This window comes from Gallus gallus, chromosome 4 (genome assembly GCF_016699485.2).
Source record: "Gallus gallus isolate bGalGal1 chromosome 4, bGalGal1.mat.broiler.GRCg7b, whole genome shotgun sequence".
Classification (NCBI taxonomy): domain Eukaryota; kingdom Metazoa; phylum Chordata; class Aves; order Galliformes; family Phasianidae; genus Gallus; species Gallus gallus.
The window spans coordinates 68,930,156-68,955,999 of record NC_052535.1 but is presented as its reverse complement, the minus strand read 5'-3'; the positions used below and the strand labels follow the sequence as shown (position 1 = coordinate 68,955,999).

At 37.2% G+C, this 25,844-nt stretch overlaps 1 protein-coding gene across 11 annotated transcripts in view; it reads left to right on the top strand.

The window, feature by feature from the left end:
- The window catches only part of KLHL5 (kelch like family member 5), a 49,368-nt gene that overhangs the window by 1,473 nt on the left and 22,051 nt on the right, over positions 1-25,844 (top strand). For 2 of the 11 annotated variants that reach the window (XM_046940910.1, XM_046940913.1), the window contains exons 2-4: positions 664-756; positions 3,233-3,347; positions 21,278-21,463. In XM_046940910.1, the coding sequence (XP_046796866.1) occupies positions 21,321-21,463 (143 nt within the window). In that variant the 5' untranslated portion in view covers positions 664-756; positions 3,233-3,347; positions 21,278-21,320. Of the gene's footprint in view, positions 1-663; positions 757-3,232; positions 11,566-13,777; positions 14,178-21,277; positions 21,464-25,844 lie in introns of those variants that run through there. The other 9 variants (XM_015285666.4, XM_046940912.1, XM_015285665.4 and 6 more) reach the window with 7 other exon arrangements.

Genomic DNA, 25,844 nt, shown 5'->3' with positions numbered 1-25,844 from the left:
TTTCCATGGGAATAAAATCATTGTTAAACTTTCATTCAGAATAACTAACAAAGCAACTGGTGATTATAAATATATGTATTAATTGACTGCATGGCCTTAACAAATGCAGCCATGTAGGAGTGATGAGGTTATGGGCTCCAGGTGAGTTCATGTTACTGTTCTCACAGCTGGAAGGTCCTTGCAGCTGGTAGGAGAGATCATACTGTTGAAGGTCAGGTATTAGATATCACATTATGCATGCAAGTGCCTTACAGAGCTGTTTTCTTTCTTCTTAAAGTGACTGTGGTCACACTGATTCAAAAAGTAGATGTATGCTGCCTCAGCAGTCTAGATTCTTCCTACAGCTAGGCAAAGGAAGTGAAAATGTACTAAGGTTATTTAAAAAATAATAATAATAATCTTGTAATGCAGTGTTTCTTGAGAGTTTATGTATTCAGATTTCATACTCATTCCCTCTCTTTCTTTGAACTATTTGCTGTATACGTAGCTTACGTAAGTTGTGGAAGGAACTGAGGTGACAGTTGCTCAGTGACACACTTTAATCTCCTTTGTTTCAGGTTATGAACTGTGGGACAAAAGAAAGTTCTGTTAGAATAGGCAGTCTGCTCTCAAGGTTTTTTTAGTTCCTGGTTCTGATTTCCTCTCACTGTTTTCTGTCCCTAGATTATTTTATGCCTACCTCATCTTCTTGGAAAGAGGAAGACAAATGGAACTACGTGATTCTGTAAACGCCTAGAGATCATTCTGGTGTTGTAGGTAATTACTGTACTTACTCAATTCCAGTAGTGAATGATGCTACATTGAATGTGAATTCAGTCCACGAAGGATTTGGGCCTTCTAGGTTACACCTTTGTTGTGTTTTGTACTAACGCGTTCCTGAGGGCTTCTTTCTGATGAGTGCAACACTAGCAGGATTTGACTTTGCTTTGCTTTTGTGGACTCAGATCCTAATGTTTGGAACGTTTGTATGTGTTTTTATCATGTACCAGGTCTGCTCTTTGTCAAAACATGCTTTACAGAGGACTGTCAGTAATACTATAACGCTGAGTTATAATCTTTTCAAAATATATGAAAACTTCCATCCTCTAATCTTCTAATCATTATAGAAAAAACAGGAAAATTTCTTACTGAATCTGTAAGAGAAAGTATTGCTTTAGAAAAATGCCTATGGTAGAAGCCTACGGACTGCTCAGTCAAATCTCATTATGTCAATAATATTAACTGGCTTTTACTATCTTTCTTTTTTAAAATGGAAAGCAATAAGACTTTTCTAAGCCACAGCCATTTTCAAATGGAGTAGCTTTGACATATACACAAAGCAAAGGGGTAAAAGAAGGTTGGCAGAAAAAAAAAAAAAGGAGTATTTTCCACAATCTGGCTTTATCTGAACTCTTTGTAAAGTAAAATACTGCTGAAGAAATAGTGATGAGAGTAAGAAAGGCAGTGCCATTAATTTAGGGTGTCAAAAAATAAATCTGGTTTCTGCCCTGTGAGATACGCCTGCACTGGGAATGTTGATAAAACAGTGTCTGTGAAATAACTGTGTACTTCACCGTTGTCCAGAATTCATTCATGTCACGATGCAAATGCTGAAGAGAGGTGGTCTTTCTGTCTATTTCTTCATCTGTCAAGTCAGTAGTGATTTATGATGTACATACTGTTTTTGACAATAGATGCTTTATTTTGTTCTGGGGAGCTGAGAACTTTGAGTGGCTTTGCAGGAGCAGGGAGTCTAGAGGATTGTTGTAATCTACACACTGGAATAACAGGTAGTGTACTTCAAGTTGATTCAACTCAGAATGATTGCTGAGCACTAGATATCCTTTGTAGCTGTCTGCTGAGACGATCCTAGTCCAGAAGTACACAACTCAAGACAATTTTTTTTTTTAAAGGTGGTGACAGAATAACTGAGGATTCTGGGCTAGAGCTGTTAAAAGGTTGTATTTTTCTTTGGATGTTTCCTGTGTGTGGCTGTAACACTTGCAAGTTAAGACATCCTTTGTTTTGAAAGTTTTCAGCTTGAGTCTGTTGCCGTCCTTTGTCCCTTCAAAGACCACAGTGAACAGTATGGTCACTTTGTAGTTTTTTGGGGAGTTGGTTGTGTTTTTTTATTGCTTCTTACTAAACACTCAGAAGAACTGTAGTATTCTTACTCTAGATCACTATTTTACAATATATGGAAATTATAATTTTCTGTATCACAAATACTTCTCAACAATCAGTGTATTGGAAGAAGTTAACTTTTTAGTTGGTATGGTAAGCATTTAGAATAAATGACATGCGTGCTTGTAAGCCTCTAGCACTTCAGTATTTTTATTTCTCTAGGTCTTGAAGAACAAAAAGCTTGTTAGACATTTCAGCACCACATCCCAAGTTTAGCATTGCCTAAGTGGTAGTGACAGTGGCAAGTAGTAGGCAAGCTACTTTTGATAGCTATGACGATTGTCAGTATCCACAGTAGGAGAGTACTTGATGTCATATGGTTTACTATGTATTTTCCTGGTAGATCACTGTGGGAGAAATACTTCTGTTTTACTGCAAGGTAGAAAATCTGATTATCAAGCGGGGCTGCTGAAGAATAACTGTATCTTATGGACAATGCTGGCATTTTTAAAGAGGACAAACTGTAATGTTGATAAAGGAATTAATTTCAATCTGTTCATAGGGTTATTTTACCAGCTCATTAGCTTTTCAGCTATAAGTGCAATTGATGTTGAAATTCTGATGTATTCCTTGACAACAGGATTCCATTTGAAGAACGATTTTTGAATAGTAATCTGTGTTTTTTCCAAGAGTGTCCCTCAGATTTTCAGAATTAATGGAAGACTTTATATAATGGTGCAAGAAGTATTTGTGAAACAAAAAATTAAGGTTGAAGAATGGCTCCCTCTCTTCTAAAAACACATCTGAATAGACTTGTCCCAGCGCCTTAGCTGATACACTGCCAAAATAATTGGTCTATTTATGTTAACTCTCCATTAAATTCTTTAAGAAATTTTCAGTAAAATTCCTTGAAATTTGCAATGGTTTGTGATTCAATAAATTGTCATTTAATTGAACATTCTATTTTTATTTTGTGAAATCTTGTATGGTCTTTTATTATGCATTCAGTGATGGCAGTATTTTTATCTTCAAAGACTGTATTTATATTTCTGGACAAACTTTAAACTGTATTTTAAGTGCTTTCCTATTTAAGGGGTACATGCCTTTTTAACTTTGAGAATTGTCACAGGAACACAGTGATACAGAATTGTAGGGGTTCTCTGAAGGGCCCTCTGAAGATCAGCTACTCCAACCCCCCTGTTGACACAGGTTCTCTGGAGTAGATTGCACAGGAAAGCGTCCAGGTGGGTTTTGAATTTCTCCAGAGAAGCAGACCTCACATCTCTCTTGGGCAGCCTGTTTCAGAGTTCTGTCACCCCTTACAATTTCAAAAAACCACAATTTGTCCAAGTGTTTTGCATGACTTCAGCTTTTTAAGCCTTTGAAAAATACCTTGAAAATGTAAGCTGTTTCTCATTGTTATACATCCTCAATTTTAGGCAGGGAAAGGAGGGAGAGGATAGGTTTTCATTCTTTTTAGATTAAACATCAGTAACCAGAAGACTGCTGTGGATACTTTCTTGTTTCAAGTTCTGTTTTTGGTAGTCTTTCTTTGTATGTTTCCTATGCTTGCAATTGAAGACTTTTTGTTCAGCTCTATAGGCTTTCTGTCTTCATCAATAAAGCTCTTGTTCTCACCTTGGCTAAGCATTACACAAACAGCATTGGAAAGGAGAACATAAAATGAAAAATTAATTAGCTTTCTGAAACAGAGGGCATTAGGAGGCCAGAACCGTGACTATTTATTTTATCATTCTTTGTTCTGTGATTACAGTGTTGTGGAAGGTGTTTGTTTTCAAAAATAAAAACAAATCCTCCTTTCCAATCTCAGTTCTAATTGGAGTTTAAACCTTGGAGAAGGAAAGTTCTGCAGCACACACTCTGCTAACTCTGACAACCTCAGTATCTGAGGTATGAATTTCTTCTTCTGAAAGACCATATTAAAAGCAATTACTAAAGAGAATTAAAAGAACTGTGACAATAATTTGGAAAACCAAACATGAAACATAAAAAATAGTTCAACTTTGCAGCTGTAAGCAAGAAGCTTTGATTTTTAAACTTTTTGCTCTTTCTGTTTCCCCCTAGTTTGCCTGAAGCTACTTCTGTTCAGTTAATTAATAGGCTGTATTTTAAAAGCTGGACTTAGATGGAGCAAAATGGACTTCCTGTTCTTGCTTCCATATGTTTCGCAGTGTTTTCAGAATAAATGGAAGGACATTATGTTACAGTTTACTCATGGTTTGGTAACTGTGCTCATTGTTGTTTATTGACAGCCATATTTTTGACTGCAGGAGCTATTTGCACATTACCTTTTCAGTATTATCATCAAATATGCACGTCTTGCAGCCTATCGAACTATTGGCTGTTTCACTTCTAAGGACTCCTCTTTTTATGCCTTGAAATTCTTAAATCCCCCTTGCTGTATAGATACTACTCATAAAGGAGAGAGAGCAATGAAGGAGAAGGGGAGGAAAGAAGAAGCTGTGATGAGAATGCCTTCTGCATTCTTCATATCAGCCTGGTCTCAAAAACCGATTTCAAATTATGCTATGTTGTCATGCAATCCCAATTAGAACAAAATAAAAATAATTAAAAAGGAGAAAGATGCATAATCTCAAATCTTTTCGGTTATTTTTAATTTCTCGTGTTTGTTTGTTTGTTTTCTGATGTGCCTTCTGTTCCTTCTGCCACGTCACCATTGTCTCCTGTCTTTTGAAGCTGTAAAATGAAAATAATGATAATAATTTGGCATTTATATGGGCACTGTAGGCAAGAAGAGGATGACAAAGTAATCTTTCTAGTATAGATTTGAGTTGATATGGGGACAAATGGTGTCATTCATCATTCTAAAAATAGAAGCACACACCATCATTATGCTTACCATAGACTCGTTTTCAGAGTCAACAGCACCTGTCAACGTCACCTTAAAATACTCCTCTAGAGTAAATGAAATATTCACATATTACTGCTAGGTAATATGTGTGCATATTCATAATGTACAGAAAGACAAGAATCACGTCCAGAGAGGTTTACTATTCTTTGCTGTAAGGAATGCAGAGAGCAGCATGTCTGAATTACCAAATTAATGATGTGCTGATGTGTAGCTCGCACGCACGGAGGAGAAATGACAGAAGCTGACGTGAGAGTAAAACTTTTCATGGTGTCTTTGGAGATGGAACTTGCATGCAAGCAATCCATACTTGTTATGAGTAGACAATTTACATTGTTGTTTGTGTAAATAAGCTATTAGCTTGATGGTTGCCATTCCAAATAAAGTATTCTGCATTGATTATTCATCATATACAATGTAAGATGCATTGTTGGTAGATATTATAAAATATATTCTGATGGCCTAAAAACTGCTTTTGAATATTAAATGATCACTTTACCTTTGCCAAAGATGAAACCAAAGTTTAGATTTTTTTTTTTTACATTCAGTGAGAGAAACAGTATTTTGGATGTTAATGTAATCACAAGCTTGTGCATTCAGCCTGTCTAATTAAAACATTACAAAAGTAGAGCATCTAATGATGTTATCATAACTTGATAAGCTTGGCAAGCTTTTCATCAGGAACTGTAGCATTTTAAGCATGGAAGTAAAGCACATAAAAGTAATTAACTAAAATTAATCTATGCATTTATAAAAAAAACGTGGGTAGATGAAGAGATAAGTAACAACTTTTCTTGATTTTTTTTTTCATTACTAAATACAAATTAAAATTGCACTTTTGTATAAGAAACTGACTGGAGAACAATTACACGTAAAACAGATAAAGTGATAATTTCTGTCAGTATTCAGGCATTACTGTCTGAAAATTGACAAGCTTGATAAATATGAGTGGTTTATAAATATTGTAAGCTAGATAAGTACTTCTTTCTTTTAGTACTTTCAGCTAATGGGGATGATAGCTTGGCAGATGATTGCAAACCATCTGAAGCTAATGAGCACTATATGTAGTTGTACAATATGTTAGTTTCATGTTTTCCTTTAGATTTAGTTAGATTCGATGGAGGGGGAAATAAACAACATCTGATAGCTCTGATAATAAAGAAAGCTTTTTGTTCATTCTACTTTTTCCCTCTTACAGCTTAGCCAGCTGAGTTTTAGTTTTCTCTTTTTTTGAGCATACTAGCTAGACAGGGGACCCCATACTGCTTGGAATACCATCAGTTCCTGCATTGCCATTGTTTGGTTTAGTATCCTGTGTTCCTCGTGGCATTGTATTTACGTTGATGTTGCCTAGTACTCTCTCTGTGCAGAACAGGAAATGTTTTAGGAGTCCTGTAAAATCAGGGGTGAGGCAGCTAAGATGATGGGTCTGTACACTTCTGGGATAGCTGAACAGTTAATTCAGTGAGTGCTTTAATGATTTAAAGGCTTAATGCTACCATCGTTGCTTTCTTTCTCAAGGTCGTTTTAATTTCATACAGTTGTGGAAACGTAGGTTTGTGTTTGAATGTTATGTTTGAGCAATCTGTCAGATGCTGTGATTTTTTTTGTCCCCCTTTGTTTCTAAATCCACACTCAGGTGATATGTAGCCAGTCAAGGTGAGGCAGTTGTGCATGCCCAGAGGCAACAGATATGAAGCTTGTGAGCCTGTAGTACCCCAGACTGGATTTGTGTCTTTTGGTTTATCAGTCCTCCCCGATATCTTTTGTGCCTGTCTGCTAATTTTGGTCAAACTCTGACAGAACGTATCTTTTTGTATGCTTAAATTTCTAGAAGGTATTGAAAATATTGGACTTTCATACATATCCATATAAGTAATACTGCTTGACTTCCTAGCTGGTGAGCCTGTCTGCTTCTGGGCCTGAATGCTGCCAAGGATATTCTTACACTACCTGCCTGCCACAAGGTAGGCAAAATAGGGAGGGAACTGTGGCTGTGTGTAAGCAGACTGTGTGAGATGAAGCCATGTGAGATCCAGGAGAATGGACTTAATGTTAGAAGAGACTGTAAAATAAATATAAGTGGAGAGCCTGAGATTTTTCTGTCTGCAATTTTGTGCAGAAACACTTAAAGCACAAGAAATGAGTCTTGGCTCATTCTACAGCTCAATTTATTTACTGGCAATGGTTTATTTACTGACATTGATTCAAATAAAATTATATTTCAGAAATACTACTCAGTGTATGTTTTTGTTTACTGTATCTATTTGTAGTGTAAGTTTTGCTTTCTGATTACAAAAAATAGTTTGTTTTCAGATTGGAATAAAATAATGACTTCCGTTGAAGTTAAATTCCACTGCCATTCAAATTTATATCTTGATGTGATTTTATCTTGGATACTGATTATAAATATATAATATGGAATATGTTTTGATTTGATACAAGATTTAATCTGAAATTAATTAGCATCCAATTACAGAATTAAAGACGTTTTCCCTTCTGTGTCTTAGATTCATATTATTTGTGGAACAGCATTTCCAGGAAGTTTTGCAGAACTCATGGCTTGGCTTTTTCTCTTCCTGTACATCTGGTTACCATAGTTGGCAGTCTGTGCTCGTAAGGATATTAACCACAGTCAGGCAGTAGGTATAAATTTTTTCTATCTAGCCAATTTTGAGCTTACCAGGGAGGTTTATTTCTATCCAGCTGTTACTTTTAAGCCTCTTATGGTATAAAGGCACTTAACATATGGAAGTGCAGAAATAGAATTGGGATGCTTATTTGATTATATTACTAAATGCAACTTGTTGTTAATAGAGCAAGTCTCTCATTGCCACAGCAGCCAGTCCTGTAAAGTCAAAGGGCCCCTTTTTATCTCCAGGGCCCTTATCCCGTGGGACTTTTCCCAGAAGATCCCTGAGGAGACTGTATCTGCTGTATGGAAGCTTGTATGCCCCAAGTACTGTGTGCAGTTTTGGGTGCCACGGTATAAGAAGGACATGAGGCTATGAGCATTCAGAGGAGAGCAGCAAAGATGGTGAAGGATCTAGAGGGCAGCGTGTATGAGAAGTGGCTGAGGTCCCTTGGTTCAGCCTATAGGAGAAGAGGCTGTGTGTGGCCTCATGGTGGCCTACAGCTCCTCGTGGGGGGAGCAGAGAGACAGCACTGATTTCTGCTCTCTGGTGACAGTGACAGAATCCGAGGGAATGGCATGGAGCCGTGTCAGGGGAAGGTCAGGCTGAGTGTTAGGAAAAGGTTCTTCACCAGAGGGTGGTGGGCATGGAACAGGCAGCCCAGGGCAGTGGTCACAGTGCTGAGGTGCTGGAGTTCAAGGAGCATTTGGATTAAAACTCTCAGGCATAGTTTGAATTTTGGGTGGTCCTTTGTGGAGCCGAGGGTTGGACTCAGTGATCTCTGTTGTGTCCCTTCCAACTTGGGGTAATCTGTGATTCTGTGGTATATCTGCTGAGCAGTGTTTGTGCCATAACTCATCCGTAGCAGTGACGTGTCTATGGGAGGTGATTTGTTGCTACCGTGTCTGGATTAATTTTACTTTGTTTTCATTAGAATCAACCGTACCAATATTGGAGTGTATGAAATAAGAATCTTCTGTTTGTCTTAATATATGTATGACTGTTTGAGCCTTTTGGTACAGAAGACTGTTTTTGTCAGTTTGGGGATTGATGTCATAGTATTGCCTATTTCATACTGTAACTGAATTTTAACTGGAAAAACACACCACACATGGGGCACCAACTTTTTGAGAGTAAATAAGCTTACTGCAGTTTTTTCTCAGGAGTAGCTCTGTATTAGCTTGTAAACGGTGCCATTCCTGATGATGCCTGAGTATCACTTGGATAGACAGAAACTGATGTGAAATGTTCCAGTGGTAAACGAATGTAAACATCTTGGGTCTCAACTGTTCTGTGTGAGCCGCTGTACTGCTTGAGCCAAAAAAAAATCTAGGATCTGGCAATGTAATCTTCCACAACGTACAGAAATCTTTGTCAAGTTTTTTTTTCCTTTTTATTTTGAGTAAAATAAACTGTAAAATATGCTCTTGCTCTGTAAAAGTCTCTTTGTGCTAGCGTAAAGCTGTGTGCTCTGAAGACAGTGTTTCTGAGCAAATGGCTTGCACCTCTCAAGGGGGGTGTGCAGTGCTAAGTAGCAGAAAGTTGCAATGCAGTGTCCAGAATTTGGCAGCAGCTCATTTCTGCTTTGGCAGTGCACTCTAACTGTAGTGTTTATTGTTGGGTTTTTTTTTTTCCTGGGTGAATTACACTGTTGCTGCTGAAAGGGACTTCTTACATAAACATGAATCAGAAGTGTTTATACTTATAAAAAAGCTGGTATTGGAAGTGATCATTGTTTTGTAGAATCACAGAGCATGAGCACAGCTGTCTTTCTGAAGCCTTTTAAGCTATTTCTATATCTTCTGGACTAGAAAACAGGAACTGGGAAGGAAAATAGTGAACATTTAATACTTTTAACATAATCATACGAGCAGGATTGCAGCATCAGGGCTTATCTATAGCAGGTTTTTTTGACGATTATTTTAATGTCTTGAAATAATTGAAAGCTTAACATCTCTTTTCAATGGGTGTTAAATTTTGAATGCCTTTTTATGGTCTAAGTATGCATTTGATTAATTCATGAACATCTTATGGTCAGTGAACTGTTCTGGTGCTTCAGAATAAATACCTAGGATCTCTATAAATATTGGCAGTAAGATATTACCTCGTTACATCTTAATGAGTCTAGTTATGCCTCAGATACATCTTTTGATATGTAATGCTTTTGCTAAGAAGTGGGGTTTTTTTCAGGAGAGAGAAACAACTCTTGCAGTCAAAACAAAGACTTCAATTATGTTGACATTTTCATTCTAAATTAGCACTTAAAAAGATAATTAATATAAGGACTAGCTGAGCCTTTAGGTCCCTAGCTCTTCAATTCGAAAATGGATAATTTTAAATTAATTTGACAGAATAAATACTTCGAAAATGTTATGTCTGAACTTCCATGATGTTGGATGGCAGTAGTTTTTTGCAGCCAAAATGTAGCGGTGACAGTAAAAATGTTACCACGAAAACTGATGTTGAGATTCCAATTCTAAACCTTCCTCAAAAATGTATCTGAGAAACTTATTTGCTTTCTTGAGAACTTAACTGACTTCCTAGTGGGACAAAAAGTCACAATGAATAGAAGCACATAGAGCTAATTTGTTAAATAATGATTTTTCCATTTAGCCCACTAACGTGCTTAGATGTGTCTGAATATTTGGAGCATATCTACCCTGAAATTATGCACTAAAAGTATTTTAAGAGTAATGATGTTACTTAAATTTTAACTTTTTATTGGATTGAAATCATTCTTTAACATCTGCATGAACGAACAGTTCATATGTAACATCTGTAAATGTCTGTAAAAGTGTTTGATTAAAAAGTTCATTTTGTTGTCTTTTACTGCAAGTTTAACATCCAATATGCATTCAATTGTTCGTTTGATCACAAGGTATAACCTGAGAAACTCCTCCCCTGCTAACTGTCTGCAAGGATTAATCTCTTACTCTATGGAGCTGCTCATATGAGAGAAGTTGTGTATTTAAATGTTCAGCTGCTCCACTCTTAAGATTATCAATCATATCAGTCAAAATCCACGTTCTCAAATCTGTCTTCCAGTAATTTTCCAAACCTCAGTAATGTCAAAGGAATCATGCAGAATCATGTTCACAAAGAGGACCGTGTACCTGTATTCAAAAAATTATGACTTGCCACAAGATAGAATATGGTTATTCATCTGCAGCTAAGGTCAGAAAAGACCTCTGTGTGTAAGCAGTAGAATCCTTACAAAGTGTTTACACTGTGTTTAGTTAAAATGCTGCCACCCAGTTTACTTTTCTTAGCAGGTTTCTAAGAAATGTGTGAGTGTATTAGAAAAACCTACAATGGAATGTAGTCGTGGGTGTGGGCATTTGGATTTGTCAGCACCCACCCCAGGAAGAGATGTCAAAGTTGAGGTTTGAGTGGTCCAAGTAAATGGTTGTCTACCAATTCATCATCTGAGATCTCCACAGAGGTCAATAACTCCCAGCAGGGAGACCCTATAAAATCTATCGTGTCACTTATAGTAGGGAAGCTTGTTGAGAGCAAGAAGGGGAGCCTCAATTATTTCAAGCAACCTTACCAGTTAAAACTGAATTAAGTGCTGCTTACTTCATTTTGTCATTTTTTTATACCAGCTCGTATCTAATTTATATGAAAGAAATATATATAAATGTATTCTATGTTGAGAGCTTATGAAAAACAAGTTTGTATCATCTAGAAAAAATGAAAGAAAATAGAAAATAGTTCTGTTCTTTCTTCTTTTTAAAACCACAGCACTTTCTTTTCTGATCTCTGTTTGAGCCCATAGCTTCACAGCTGGAAAAGAGCAATAATTGGACTGTGTTTCCCAGAAAGTCACAAGAAAGTGCTGAAAAAGTGACAGAGTTGGCAAATCTGCCATTGTCTGAGCTTACTTTTACTGGGACAGTTTGAATTTCAGATGAGTCTGTTACACAAGAAAGAATTCAGGTCAGTCCTTATGTATAATGCATTTACCATACCAGTAGAAGGAAAAGTATTTAAAACTTGCTTTTTATAGATAAATGGATAATTAAAATGCTACTACTATAGTGAACATTATCAAATACACCGGTAGCTTCTCTTGTTTATCTACTTTTGAGAAACACTAAGCAGCAGCACAAAATATAGAGAGGATAAATTAAAAGATGCCATTTATTATTTCTTGAATTGTACTGTAGTTTCCCCCAGCTTGTGGTTGCACAAAGGATGGTGTTTGAACAGTACAGCTAAAGCTTCTGAAATTTACGTAGCTGTACAAGGTGGGTAGGGACTAGACCTCATATATTTTTGGTTTAACATCCATTAAATTTTTATGCTGATCCCCAGCGAAGATTCTAACAGCTGTGTATATTTATCTACTTGATTGTCTCACCTCTCAAGTTGCCCTCACTATTTTCTGGATATGCTGCAATTGACACGGTGCATCAGTTTTGGTAGACCAGGACGTTAGCAAGTTACAAGCTCTGAAATGTATCATCTCTTGGAGAGAATAGCTGAAATACCGTTTCTATAGAAATGTGCTTTGAATGCTTTTGTGAGAAGCAGTTTCATAAATAACTGAGTTCTGAGCAGTGGTGGGTGGGTTTTCCAGCTTAAAACTGGCCTCTTCAGCATTGTAGTTCCTAAGAAAATTGCGTAATTTTCTGCTGACGTTAAGCAGTGTTGGCTTTTTGGGTGATAAAATTACACACTGTGGAAATTTTCATATGAGCTCTGCATAGAGCCTGTTATAAAGAACACTGCCAGTATCCCAATTGCCCCATCGGAGAAACGTATTTTGTAGTTTGCTTTGTTCATCTGGGAGGTAGTTAACTTCCACACTTGATGGCAAATGTAGGTAAGAAAAGAAACAATTCCTTATAAATTGATTGAATTTGTATCCTGGAGAGCTGAACCGACCAGATGAACTGTGAAGACTGAAAATGTAATTCTATTTATCAAGGACTGATAAAATCCAGCATCCCTTTTGTTATTCTAAAATTGTTGTTAGTATTTGCATGCGATAGGAATTAGTCTCAGCAGCTTAGACCTAACTAGCTCCATATGTCACAGAGGGAATAGGCCATTTTTCACAGGAAATATAAATTGGTCATTGTATATTCTGTCTTTGTGACTTTGATTTCTTCCTGTTTCGAAGACCTTTTGGGATGTTTTAATGCATTGCATATACTATTCATCTAATGGGAATTCTGTCTCAGAAGCACAAGGATGTCTTTTTCTCTCCTCTGTCACAGTACCTTTAAGCTGATGTAAAACAGCTGATTCCATATGATGAGAAAGAAGCAAAGGTCTCCTGTTGTCCATTGCGCAGAGGGTGGCTCTGTTGTCCCAGGCAGTGACTGGTTAGCCTATGTTGCTTTTGCTTTTTGTGATGTGTTAGTGAATGGAAACCAGTAGCTCATTTCAGATGTAGAATGCTAGAAATTTTCGTTTACTGCAGACCTAGTTTTGAATCAAGGCACAGCGGGATGAAAGGCTCTATAACCCTCTACCAGTCCCTCGAGCCTTCCAGGCTGTTGCTGTACTGCTTTTTGTTGTTGCTTTATTTTTGAGCTGCCACGTGTCCTGCAAAGGGAAAAATACTATTTACAGTTCAGTTCCTACTCAGTACGATCAGTTGCCTTTGGGTGGGTTTTAGCCCTTTCTGTAAATTTATTCTTCAGGAGCACAGCAAGAATTTTGTTTGTTTTGTGCAGTTTTTTCCCCCTCTGTGGAAGCAAGAGTTAACAGAATGAGAAGAGATTCTGAGATGCCGTACAGGAATTACTTCTCTGTCATTTGTGGTTTAAGAAAAGGGGGTGGTATTCATCTCTCGAAAGAGCTTTAATGAACACTGCTTGGTGCGTTTGAAAGCTAATGGTCAGAGAGCAACAGACGCAGCCTTGGAGCTTTTAGGGCAAAGTGACTGGCGTTTTTCCTGATGGAAGTGATTGTTTCACCTTCTCTTTTTACCTCGGGATTTTTCATCACCCGTTGCCTTTTGTTTATATTCAAATGACGAGCCGTTAAAGAAGCGTTTTTGTGTGAACGCGGTCCTTTCCCCCCTCCTTCCCCTGTACAACCGCTGCTTGCCACAGACCGGCGGAGCATGTGTTTCTCTTGTCTTGGTTGGGTGCACAAATCTTCTTTTATGCATGCTGCTTCTTACCCTGTTGCCTAGACGATCACTGGCTTTCACTGAGGATGTCTGGTTCTCGTAAAGACTTTGACGTGAAGCAGATTTTAAAAATCAGATGGAGGTGGTTTGGTCATCAGGCGTCAGCCCCTAATTCTGCGATCGAGAGCCACCAGGGAGACTTCTGGAACGGAGGGCAAAATGTAACGACTGGTGGCACAAAGTTTTTAGATTCAAGTGACCTGCCTTTAACAGCAGTTGGTTACGGGAGGTCCAGCCAACAGGATTTCCACAACTCACCTCCTTGGCCAATGGCATCCACCTCGGAAATCCCCGCGTTTGAGTTCTCTGCAGAGGATTGTGGAGGTGCACGCTGGCTTGGCAGACAAGAGACAGATGATAGAGCGAGTGAAGAAGAAAATGAATCGGACAGCAGTTCGTGCAGGTTAATCGTTACTTTCCTATGGTGGGAAATGTGTTTTCGTTTCATGTATAACAGGCAGCATGCATGTAAAGGCTAGCCTTTATCCTAGGTTAAAATGCTTCGGAAACCTAGCAATCACTGTGTGTCAGCAACAGAAAATGTTTTATAACCAGGCTTTGCTGTATTTACTGTGACCTTTTTCAAAGGCAATGTTATTTACTCCGTGTGAGTAAATAAAGCTCGAGCAAGTGCACGCACTTGTGTTTTCAGTATTATACCCAAGACATGCTGACATGCACAAGGTGGTGTCCACTGCGAGGTGATGTTACTGGATGCTTGTGAAATGATTTTGAAGTGATGCTGATTGTCTGGGTAGGGTGAGAATCAGTCTCCTGGCAGTTGGGAGGGAACTGTGGGCATTTAAGCTTCTTGTGACTCTTATCTGTTGTTTCCATGCATTTCTGTGGATAAGGGAGATGACACTTAAAAAAAAATACTTAGGCTTTAGACAAAAGCATCATTTTTGCTTGTGCGTATGCAACTTGAAGGAAAGAAATAATCTATTTTACATCGGCCAGGTTATGCTGTAAGCTTATACCAAATGGCTGCTTCAAAATGATTGCAGTTTTCTGTAGGAGTGTCTTAAACTGCACCCGGTTTAAAGGAAAAAAAAAAGGTTTTATTGTCTCTATAAAGATGTTTTGGTGTTCTTTTCTTACCTATCATAACTAAACATGGAACTGTAAAACTTGTTCTTAAGTAAAAAGTGTTTAACAGTTGGTGGGAAATTAGACCAGTTAATATCTTCCTTGTTAAACGTTAGTTTATTTCTTTTATCTGTTAGTGCATTCTTCACTGAAAGTATTTGTCCTCTTTTGTGCTGTCTGTAGCACAACAATGGTTGGCTTACCATTTCATTGAAGTGTTAGGGTATTAACTTCCTTGAATTTTCAGGTAATTTGCAATCATAAGGCTTTTTGAAAGGATGTTGGTTTTAAAGGGTACACTGCTTGATAAAGCATACTAGGGACAGATCAGTCTAGTTAGAGCAGTTTTTCTGTTTTGCATTCCCCAGGAGAAGAATTCATTTAGTGCAAGGGCAGAGCAGTCCAGAATATAAATGCTAACTGTTTGTGGTTTATATGACCTTTAAAGACTGGGGGGAAGGAGGGAAGGTAAAAATGCCTAGGAGTCTACACTGTGTATTTGTTTTTGTCACTGACCTGCAGAAAGTACTAGCATTACAGTGAAGGGAAGTTCTGCATATTGATTCTTCGTAACAGGCAGTCTTATTGTGCTGCAACAACCGGGTAGCTACAAATAACATACCTCTAGAGAGTTCTTATTTTAAGTGATATTCAGGTATGATTTTTTTAAATAGCAATGTCACTAGATAGTATATATGACATAGATGTAACATCACCGTATAACATCTGTTTGTGATGTAAATTTTTTGGTACAGCATTACCCCAGATAAGATATTCTCACCGTAAAAAGGCAATCAGTGTAGAAAAAAAACATGCTGTTCAAAGAGATAAATACATAGCTTGAGATTATTACAGATTTGTTTTTAATGATAGGAGAAGAATTTACACATGACAAAACTAATTTGTTACTTTGTAGAGCTGACGAGCTGCAGATACCTATTGAGGGGGTGGGGGAGATCTACATATCACTGCTATTTTGTTTTTTCTTCTTTGCAGATGGACTAGTAGACTTGAATGCATGTAGGATCTGAACTTAGGAAATTTGAAGTATCTTTTAATTATGCATTTAGTCACAAATAGCATCTGGAGTTGTCTGTAATTCCTTTGTTGTTTTGCAATTCTTGCTAGTGTTTTAATTACACGCTTTAAATATTTTAGGTAATATTTCAGTTCAGTGTTGGTATACAATTTAATAAGATAACTAATGGTAATATAAGGACTTGCTTTGTATTATTATCTATAGTTTTGTTTTCAAGGGTAGACTGTACTTAAACTGTATCTTGTTCTTTTATTAAGAATGTATAACTTACGTAAGTGCACCCAATGACTGGATTATTTTTCTAATGTTAAGAACTTGAGTAGGTGGTTGTCTTTTTATTGTCTAAAATACAACTTAACTACTGACCTCATTTTTGTAGTTTTCAGAGGGCTTTTTCCCATGTGAAAACCCTGATTCCTCCATTAGAAACAAATAGCGTGTATGAAAAAATCCTTTTTACAAAACAAGCAAACAACTTTTTGAAGAAGCTGTGGGAGGTAGCTTGCTTCTTCAGTCCTCTGTAACTTCTTGCCTGAGCCCTGAAAGCATGAAATGACAGAACCAAGCTCACTGCTTTGTGTGGTTTTTCTTCTTTGCCACGTCACATGGCACAGGTTGAAAAGCATTTTGATCAGGTCTCTGTCATTCTAAGAGCTTTGGATCGTTATGGGAATCATTTCGAGGAGACGATGTAGGGCTCTTTGTTATTAGTACAGAGCCTGGTGGCATATGGGATAAGCAAATCCCAAGTTTGGTTCTGAATTTCTGACAAAGGCTACCACAGCTGTCTGAGATGGAAACATCATTCAGTTTCGGGAATCAGAGCTGGTTGGCTGTAAAGCCCTTTATATCACTCTCTTGTGTTGAGATCACCATTGTCTCGAATGCTAGTTTAATGAGTCAGGTATGAATTCTTTTACTTTACTGTTTTTCACTTCCCATATTTCCTCTGTTGTGGCTGTTGGTTAACTTTCCTGAGGTGTTGGTCTGGATTTGTAACTTAAAGTTTTCCAGATGGTGTACAGATCCTCGTATTGCAAATTAAAGCCCATGAGCAGTAGCACTGTTTTTCCTTAGTTTTTGTGGGTGCCTTAGAAGCAATGCTCAAGCTGTGAAGGCACCACCGGTAACACACTGAAAATACCTTGAGTACACCTACTGTGCAATGTGTCATCCAGTTCATTTCACCCTGGTATGCATTAAAATGTTGGAATTGTGTTACTGTAGATATATAAGCATGGAAATAGGTTCAAATATAAAACACATATTCACATTTGAACACTAAATACAAGCACTGTGTCAGAAATAGTCAGTTGAGGCCTAACCTTGAGCAGTTTGGTAAGGTGCCTGTGATCTTTAAGACAAGGTCTGAATGCAGAGGGTGGTAACTACTCTGCATTTGGTTTCTGTATAAACAGTGCTGGAGCTCGTACATGGGAAGTTCATGGCAACATGGGTGCCAGGCCTGTCTTCTCCAATGCTGTAATTCTCAGTCGGAGCTGAGATTCCTGTCTTAACAACTTTAAAGATGAAAATATATAGCAGCATATGAAATTGTGGAAAATGGCATAGTATTATTTTGGTAGGTTATGTTTTGGTCTCCATATGCAGTGTCACTGAATTTGGTGGAAGCAGTGTAAACAACAAAACTGTTAAATTATTTTTAACATCGTTCTGAAAAGCTTTATTTTAAAGCAGTCTTAAAGCAACAGAGAAGTTATAAAATTCAGATTTGTTTGAAGTTACAAAACAAAACTCTTAATACGTATCCTAATTTGTCCTAGAGATGCTCTCTGTGGTTTCTAATGATTTAAGGGATTGACTAACAATTTTTCCTTTGTTCTCCTTTGAAATGTCATTATAATTACTTTGTTTTAACCATTTGTTCACTTTGAGATATCCATATTGGCTTGTCAATTTTCTGTTTACTTAATTGTCATGCTTTAAAAGGTAATATTGCTCATTTTTTAGAAAAAGTTTTTAAAATTCATTTCGAATTTGTTTCTCTCTCTGTGTTCCAAAATGAATAGTTTGAAATGTGTATTTCAGAAGACAAACAGGGAGGCATCTAACCTAAAAGATATATTCTGAAAAATAATTTAGAATGCAGACCATGAAATAACATGCTCGAAAAAAAGATTTTTGCAAACTTTGTTACAGTCAAGGTTCTTACTTATGTTGATAGGTTATAACAAAGATGTGTGATTGCTATGAAATAACTGCTGTAACTCCTGCTTTGAAATGAATTTTGATACTTAAAAATAATTAAAAGAAAGATGCAAATCCTTGTACTAGAAGCAGATTGTGCTTCTCCCCCATAAAAAAAAACACAACTCTCTCTTGTAGAAAGATTTAGTAAATGTGGGAGGAAAGAAGGCTGGTATGTGTTCTAGTTTTTGTTTTATTTTGCTTTTGCATTGAAAACTCTGCTGTGGCTTTGTTTAAGCTATGAGCGTGAAACCTCAAACAACAGCAGAAGGGGAGATGTGAATTTAGCTCTCTAGTTATCATCATCTATGCTTTTGAAACTCGTTTTTGAGTGGTTTACTACCAACTAAGTTAATTGCTTCATTGCTCTGCAATGAGCTGTTTTAATGGGCAAAGCACCTCATTCCAAGCATCCTACTGCAATAAATAAAATCCTTTTAAAAAGAATGGTTTTCTAGCATAGCTTCTGTGTAGTTTTGATTTTAAAAAGGCATATTCATGTATAAATATTAAACAGAGAAGTCAAAGAAAGCTTGCATCTTTAGTACATTAATTTTTTATGTCCGTCACTAGGATAAGGAAATGCGTAGCTCTCGGGAAAGAGCTTGACTTTAGGGTAACTTACATTTTTATGATCGTTATAATTAAATAATTAATAAAATTATTAATTGGTCAGTGCTCGATAGGATCTTTTTGACATAAACAAAGAAATAAAAGAGACCAAAAAAAGTGGAATTAAAGTTGAAGGCTTCAAAAAGAAAACCCTACAGACTAACATTCTAGGATATTCATAACAAAAATATTTCTACTGAATGTGGTAAAAATGTTATCTTGAAGGAATACGTAGAAAGGGTTCTTTGATACGTGTAGCTATTTTATGTGCTGGCAGCCTCAGTTTTTCCTGTAATTATCCTGTTAGTAAGTGTGGTGTGCAGAAGTCCCTCCAGCCTGCAGGAAGGAAAGTTGGGGCTATACTTAGAGATAAATCTGAATCGAGCCAGATTCAAAGGGAGCAGAATTACCTGCGATGCTCAGAGGTGCAGGACCTTATGGCTGGATGCTTGCCCTGAGCATGCAGACCACAGATGAGCATCCAATACAGAGTTTCCTCGCTGGAAGGAAATGACATCAGCTAAAATTCCTGAGTGATTTTGGTACCGCTCCTGGGATGAGGACAGCAGGTTCTTCCCTTCCTCTGTTCTTGCCTGCTTGTGTATTCTCCCATTCTGTCATGGCTGAGGCTGAACTGAATGGGAAAACAAATTTGTAAGAGTGTTTGAGGAAAGAGTTAGGGAGGATTTAAATTTTTCATAGGCAGTCACTGTGTAACAGGCATAAATAGACCTTGAAGCTATATCTTCCCTTTTGCGTAAGCACTTCAGCTATTCAGCTACCTCTTTCATGTTCTCTTTATGGATCACTGAAGCTTAATGATTCTTTCCCTTTCCTCTTTATTTCCCTGAGGAAAATGGTTTTTAAGGTAGGTACTGGCTACAAGAGAGGATGGGTATGTTGTTGAATTTGTTGAGGTATTGAGACTGAACTGAGCATGGCTTTGTTGTGTCCTAATTGCTTTATTTTGGGCCTGTGGAAAACTGGCTCTGCTGCCAGTTACTTTTCCATACTGAATGAATGTGGTGACTGCTGGTGAGTGTTGCACAGGGTGCACGTGTGCTCTGAGGACTGGCGGTGGCTCAGGTCAGGGTTTCCTCCAGGCAAGCGCTGCCTGATGAAGATTTTTCCTTCTCCATCCTAGTCTGTTGCCTCTCTGAGTGTATCTGCACAACACTTTGTGAGGCTGTAATGTAGATCAGATCCCTGACACCATGCAGATTTTGTTTTCTTTTGGATAATTGTTAATGGTGTACGCTGAGGAATCTGGTTTAAAATGAAGTTCAACAAAAAAGAGATGCTTTCTCTGAGTACTTGCTCCTTCACCTGGGAAAATGCTGCCTAGTTCTGACATCGTAATGGTTTTTATGGTTACATGGTGAGTCAGATAAGGGAACTGATGTGGCACAAAGTAGTTTCTTCCTACCCTCGTCTGTTTTTCAGATATATGAGTTCCTTGATTCTGTTTCCCACGTGGCCACAAAGAACACTTGTTCCAGCATGTCAGAAGGCCAGCGGTGTAGCAGAGCAGGTGACTCATGAGGGATGAGAACAAGTTGTCACAGCTTAAATAGATGCTTAGCCACTACTTCAGAGCACACTTAAGATATTTCAGTCTTTAGAGGGAGGTAGGTAGGCAGGTGTCTTATTTCTGATCCATTACTAGATTTGGGTTTCAATTAAGTGTCAGATTACTTGGCCTACTTAGCTATCTGAGTACATGCCCAGGCACACGCACAAACACACAGGAAAAAGCTTTACAGAACGTTTTTCTCCTGAAAATTTAGATGATCAGGATGGGAATCGTGTGAATCCATATGTTTCCAAACACTACAGTGGATCTAGAGTATTCTTTTAAGTTATCTGCGTAGTGGAAAGTGAGAGAATTGTATTCAAGAAAAAGTGTGCTTCCCTCAGTGTCCATAATTATGATCCAGCTCCTTTATATTCTAGGTCCATGCATTCTATTTACCCTTTCCTTCTTACTCTTTTCTTGACAATAGCTACGTGTATTTACAAGGATGATTATTTTCTCCATCCATCCTTGCTTTTCCCCCAGACGGGCTTCTAATCTGTTGGATCTCATTTCAGATACTTAAGGCTTCATGAAGTAAGATGATGGTGCTGTGGTGGTGTGTTTCTTGATTTATTTTTTCCCTTGCATCCATACAGCTTTTGTAGTTCCTTATATGCTAAGTTTTGTTGTAACCATCTTAAGCTAAGTGTGTATTGGAGTGACAAAAAGTGTGACTCTTTATTGCATCCTTGCATCACGTTTTCACTTTGTGGGGTCTTGTTGGATGCCTGTTTTTCCGCAGTGTCTACAATGCTATAGATATGATTATTGGACTGATGTCTATGTATCCCTTAGTTGAAGAGTACAACGAATCATTGTTTCTGTTTTTGCAAGAGCTTGGATAACATTTGGAGAAAGAAAGTATGAAAATAAACGGAAATGAAATTGGAAGAAAATGTGTGATTTTCATTTTATCATCTGTATAGAGATTGTTATAATTTAATATTATGTGAACTAAGTTTTCTATTACTGTCTTCAGCAGAACCTCCAACAGCAGTCATACCATATCATCTTGTCAAACTATGGAGCCCTGTACATCAGATGAATTTTTTCAGGCTCTCAATCATGCTGAACAAAGTTTTAAAAAGATGGAGAATTATCTTAGACACAAACAGCTATGTGATGTGGTGTTAGTTGCTGGTGATCGTAGAATTCCAGCTCACAGGTAAGCTTATAATGATCTGAAGTAACTTTATATTAGTTTACATATGTGTCTTCAAAGTGTGTGTTCTGTTTGGAACATCCTAAACAATTTGGAATGCTTTAAACATGCTTAAGCTTTTTAACATGTATTTGGAAACTAAAGCGTTATTTCTGTCGTATGTGATACAGCATCAAAAATGACGGTGATGTTCTCATGTTCTACTTTTTGTCTTTAAGCATATAGTAGGATGTTTGCATAACAAAGTGACTCTCAAATGCACCTTCATGCTATTAAAAGCAGTTGTGGCTTTTGTACCACAGAATGGAGTGAACAAGTTTTGTTAGGCCAATTTTTTTCTTTGTACTTCCAATTAAGTTGTTGGATTCATTGTTAGTAATGAGGACAGTCTGTGTCCACATAGTTTTTTGGGTACCATGTTAATTAACCAGAGTCTTTTGGTAGTAGACAGTAAAGTGTTAAAAGGCTAAATTAGGTCGAAAGTTACCATATCTGTATTTCAGTGCTAGGAAAATACTAACGATCATTAAACAAAAGTATTAACAACAGAAGCTTATTACAGTATTTGATGCACAGTTTTAATAGTTTCAATAGGTACTTAGGTATAATTAAGCTATGGCTTCATAAAGTTATTTCTACAGCAGAAATAGTAGCCTGAAGCATTCCTATTTGCTGAATTGCTCCCATTACAATGAAGCCACAGGTTAACACAGTAATAGTTAATAGAAGGCTGAGGAGATGTTACTGGTTTGGGTTTGGTATTTTTCTGGGGAGCAGGCAGGTAGTTACCCCATAACTTGTTATTATTGCTTTCTGAGTGAGCCTTCATTTGATGAAACTTCACTTTTCCCAAGTTGGTAAAAGCACACCTTACTGCAATTAATAGAAAAAACAGGTGGTCCTGGTCTATACCCAACCCCTGACCCCAATTCCTTTGTAAACTGATGTGGATGATAACAGTTTTTTCGGAGAGATGAGGGGAGTGCAGTTGAGCAAGCTGATTTTATTTCCCTTACGGCAGCGGAGTTGCGTATGATCGGTCTTTGTCATATTCAGATTCATCACAGAATTTCATCATTCCTTTGGAAAGAGTAAATCAGATGGAAACAGGGAATGCATGTACCCCTAGTGGATTTGCACCCACTGAAGTAATTTAGAAGTTAAAGAGCTCTTGACTGCTTGCTCTAAATTGTTGTAAATAGGAAAAATAGTGATGAATACAGATGTAGTCTTTACTTCCTTATGTGGCATGGTAGCATGTTTGCAGCATACAGTTCTGGGGGTTGAGTTTATTTAATGGTTAAAGAGTGTGGAAATGGTGCAGAGGACAGTTGCTAATATCTTGTATGGACTGGAAGAATTTGTTGCAAGATGAACAGAAATACAACATTCTGTATGCTAAAAAAAATCTTTAATGTGGTCCATACCTGTTTCTCATTTATTTCTACAACTGACTTTGCTTTCCCAGTTTCTGCTACTGCACCTATTTCTGTAGTGCAGTGAGTGCATGCTGCCACCTGTTATTTGCATTGTTCTCATAGGAGGCAAAGCTTCTTGCTGTAGCTGGAATGTTTTGCTTTAAATGTACGTAAAAGTTAAGGCCAAAGAAGTGCACGCTGTGATTTTGGCAGGAGGTGGGAGTCTTACACTTGTCCTTAGTTCACTTTATAGCACTGGAGCAGCCTACAAAGGCTTTGTCTTCTGCACAGTTAGTTATTTCTCTTACTGTTTTGTTTTCCCAGAGAAATATAAGAATAACGGTCCTCATCTCAGTATATTTAAAGCACCTCACTGAAAATTTTTCCATAGCACAAAGGCTAAAGATGAGAATGTTGAAGTTGGCTCATATTTTAACAAAACTTCTGTAAGATTGACTCGATGTACTTGTGGTAGCCTGTGTTACAAGAAAAAAGAAGTGTAGGATTTTATACTGCCTGCATCAACCTGTCCAAATTCAGACTTACTTAGCATTATTACCTACAGGCAGGAGCACTCAGTGTACCTTCGTGTCCTATTGATAATTTTATCTTAAGACTTAATTGGTAACAAGACATTTATTAAATAGATGCTAGGTTGAAGACTTGACATTAGAAGGCATGGAACAAAATAGAATGTTCACTTATGCGGGACAGTGCTTTTTAATTTAAAAATTGGTAAGAACGTTTTTCACTATTATTAATCCTTCTCCTATATATGGAGAAGTTTGCGAATTATCTCTTTACAAACTGCTATTTTTAATATCTCCTACTTTTTTCCTTGTCAGCTTCTACTTTTGATGATATTTGGATGTTCTGAAGTGTATAAAGTAGCTAGAGAAAAGAGCAGTGAATTTGGTATCTGATCATAGTAAAGAGCACAAGTAATAAATTATTGTGAAGTTCTGAAGGTTTTTTATTTGAGTCTTTTCAAAGAATTAAGGCTGAGTCTACTACGTAGAAGAGTAGCATATAATCTTCCTGAACATGGTATTCTCTATTCTTTTAACTGCTTATCTTCTCATTCTGTGCTGAAATCATAGCTAAGAAATTCTTCGGTAAGTCAGAATCTAATTAGGAAGGGGGACAGTTCTCAACAAGGAAAAAGTGTGTTATATTCCTGCTCCCTTAGCCTGCACTCTCACAAAGAAATTTTGCTGGGCTCTATTAAATGTGATATCAGATGGTAAATGTCTCTACATTCCTGTTTATTACGCTCAGCTAACTGTGTGCCCATAGTAAAAAGGTTGGTTTAGTTTGTAATTACTTGGCGTTCAGGACCTTCACTTAAACAGGAGGCCTCAGTAAATTCCTGTCCAGAGAGGATTTAAAGCCTGCACCATGTTAGCAATCTGAAAATATCTGTAGAGACTTATTTTTTTCATCTTGTTGATACTGACAGATGGAAGTATAAAAGGCCTGGGACAGAAGGCAAATGGAAGCTCATGCACTTTCGTAGTCAGGAAACCTGTCTGGAAGAGTGCGGATCTTAGTTTGGAAGCTTAGTTTGGAAACTTATTTTTATCTTGATGGTTATTTATCTGTGTACTTATTTTCATATGACTTAATACTTTCTTTGCTTTACACACTATCATTTTACTTTGTAATTTTTTTTATTGTTGTAACTACATGTTTATAAAACTTAAACACAGTGTGTGTCTGAAAAATCAAAGTATATGTAAAAGTAGTTCTTTTGTGTTATGTATCTGTTGCTACCAACTGGGATTGTGTAGAAAAATTTCGCTAAATTTATTGTAGCCATCACTTCAGTGTGAAAGTGGCAAAAGAATTTTGAAGTTTGATTTCCCAGGATGAAATTTTTTACATTCGTTTATACTTCTTCTCTATGTGAGAGACTCGTAAGTTGGACTGCATGATCCTTGTGGCTCCCTTCCAACTTGGGATGTTCTGTGATTCTGCATTTTCCTGTGCAGTAAAAAAGAGCAGACAATTTTCTGGATGCAATTCAGTACCCAAATTCTCAGTCTTACCTGTGCAGAATTTTCTGGTTGCTGGTAATTAGAATAGAAGAGTAAAAGTGAAATATGTTCTACATAAACAGGGAGATGATGCCAACTGCGTTATAACTGTTTGTTTCTGACATGTGGTACTGTTAGAGGCTTCTGTAACGTCACTGTATGCTAATTTCAGGTATTTGTAGGTATTCTATGGGCTGGTTTTGAAAGAAGTATTATACTTAAGGGGAAAAAAAAAACCATTATAAACTCAGAATACAAAAAACATAATTTTTTAAACTGAGGAAAGGCAGTGTTTTGTAGCATGAGTAGTTTTTGGTGAACTGTTGATGCAATTTGAATATTTTAAAATTAATATTTAATCAATTATAGATAATCACTTGTAAATGATGGCAGACTCACAGGGTGATTGCGGATTTTACTTTTAAGTGTCGTTTCTAGAGTCATTGCTTAGATTCCCTTTTGAAACAACATGCTTGTCACTTAGTTATCAGAGCTTTTTTTTAGCAAAAATGTCAAAATCTACATGGGGAAATTCTTCTGTGGACTCTTTCATTACATGAATGTAGAACTTCTTCACGATATATAATCTGTATGTAGGAATGTAGTTTATTTTCAGACCATCAAATAAAAAAAACCCACCAACAAACAGTTGATAGAAAAATCAGTTACTAGCAGTGAGATTAAGAAATCAATGAAAAGTGGATGTCCAGTGGCATGATTAAAGTAGTAACTGATTTTTATTGACAAGTGGTAAAAGCATGGGACAAGAACAGGCAGTTAACTGGAGGTCTGCCTCGGTATTTTCTTACTCTATCTCAATGTCACTTGATGTGTTTCTTTGAAAATAGTTTCATTTAGAGAAATACATGGATGCTTGTTGTCTAAAATTAAAACCAAATTATTATCAGTATGATTTATGCATTTGCATAT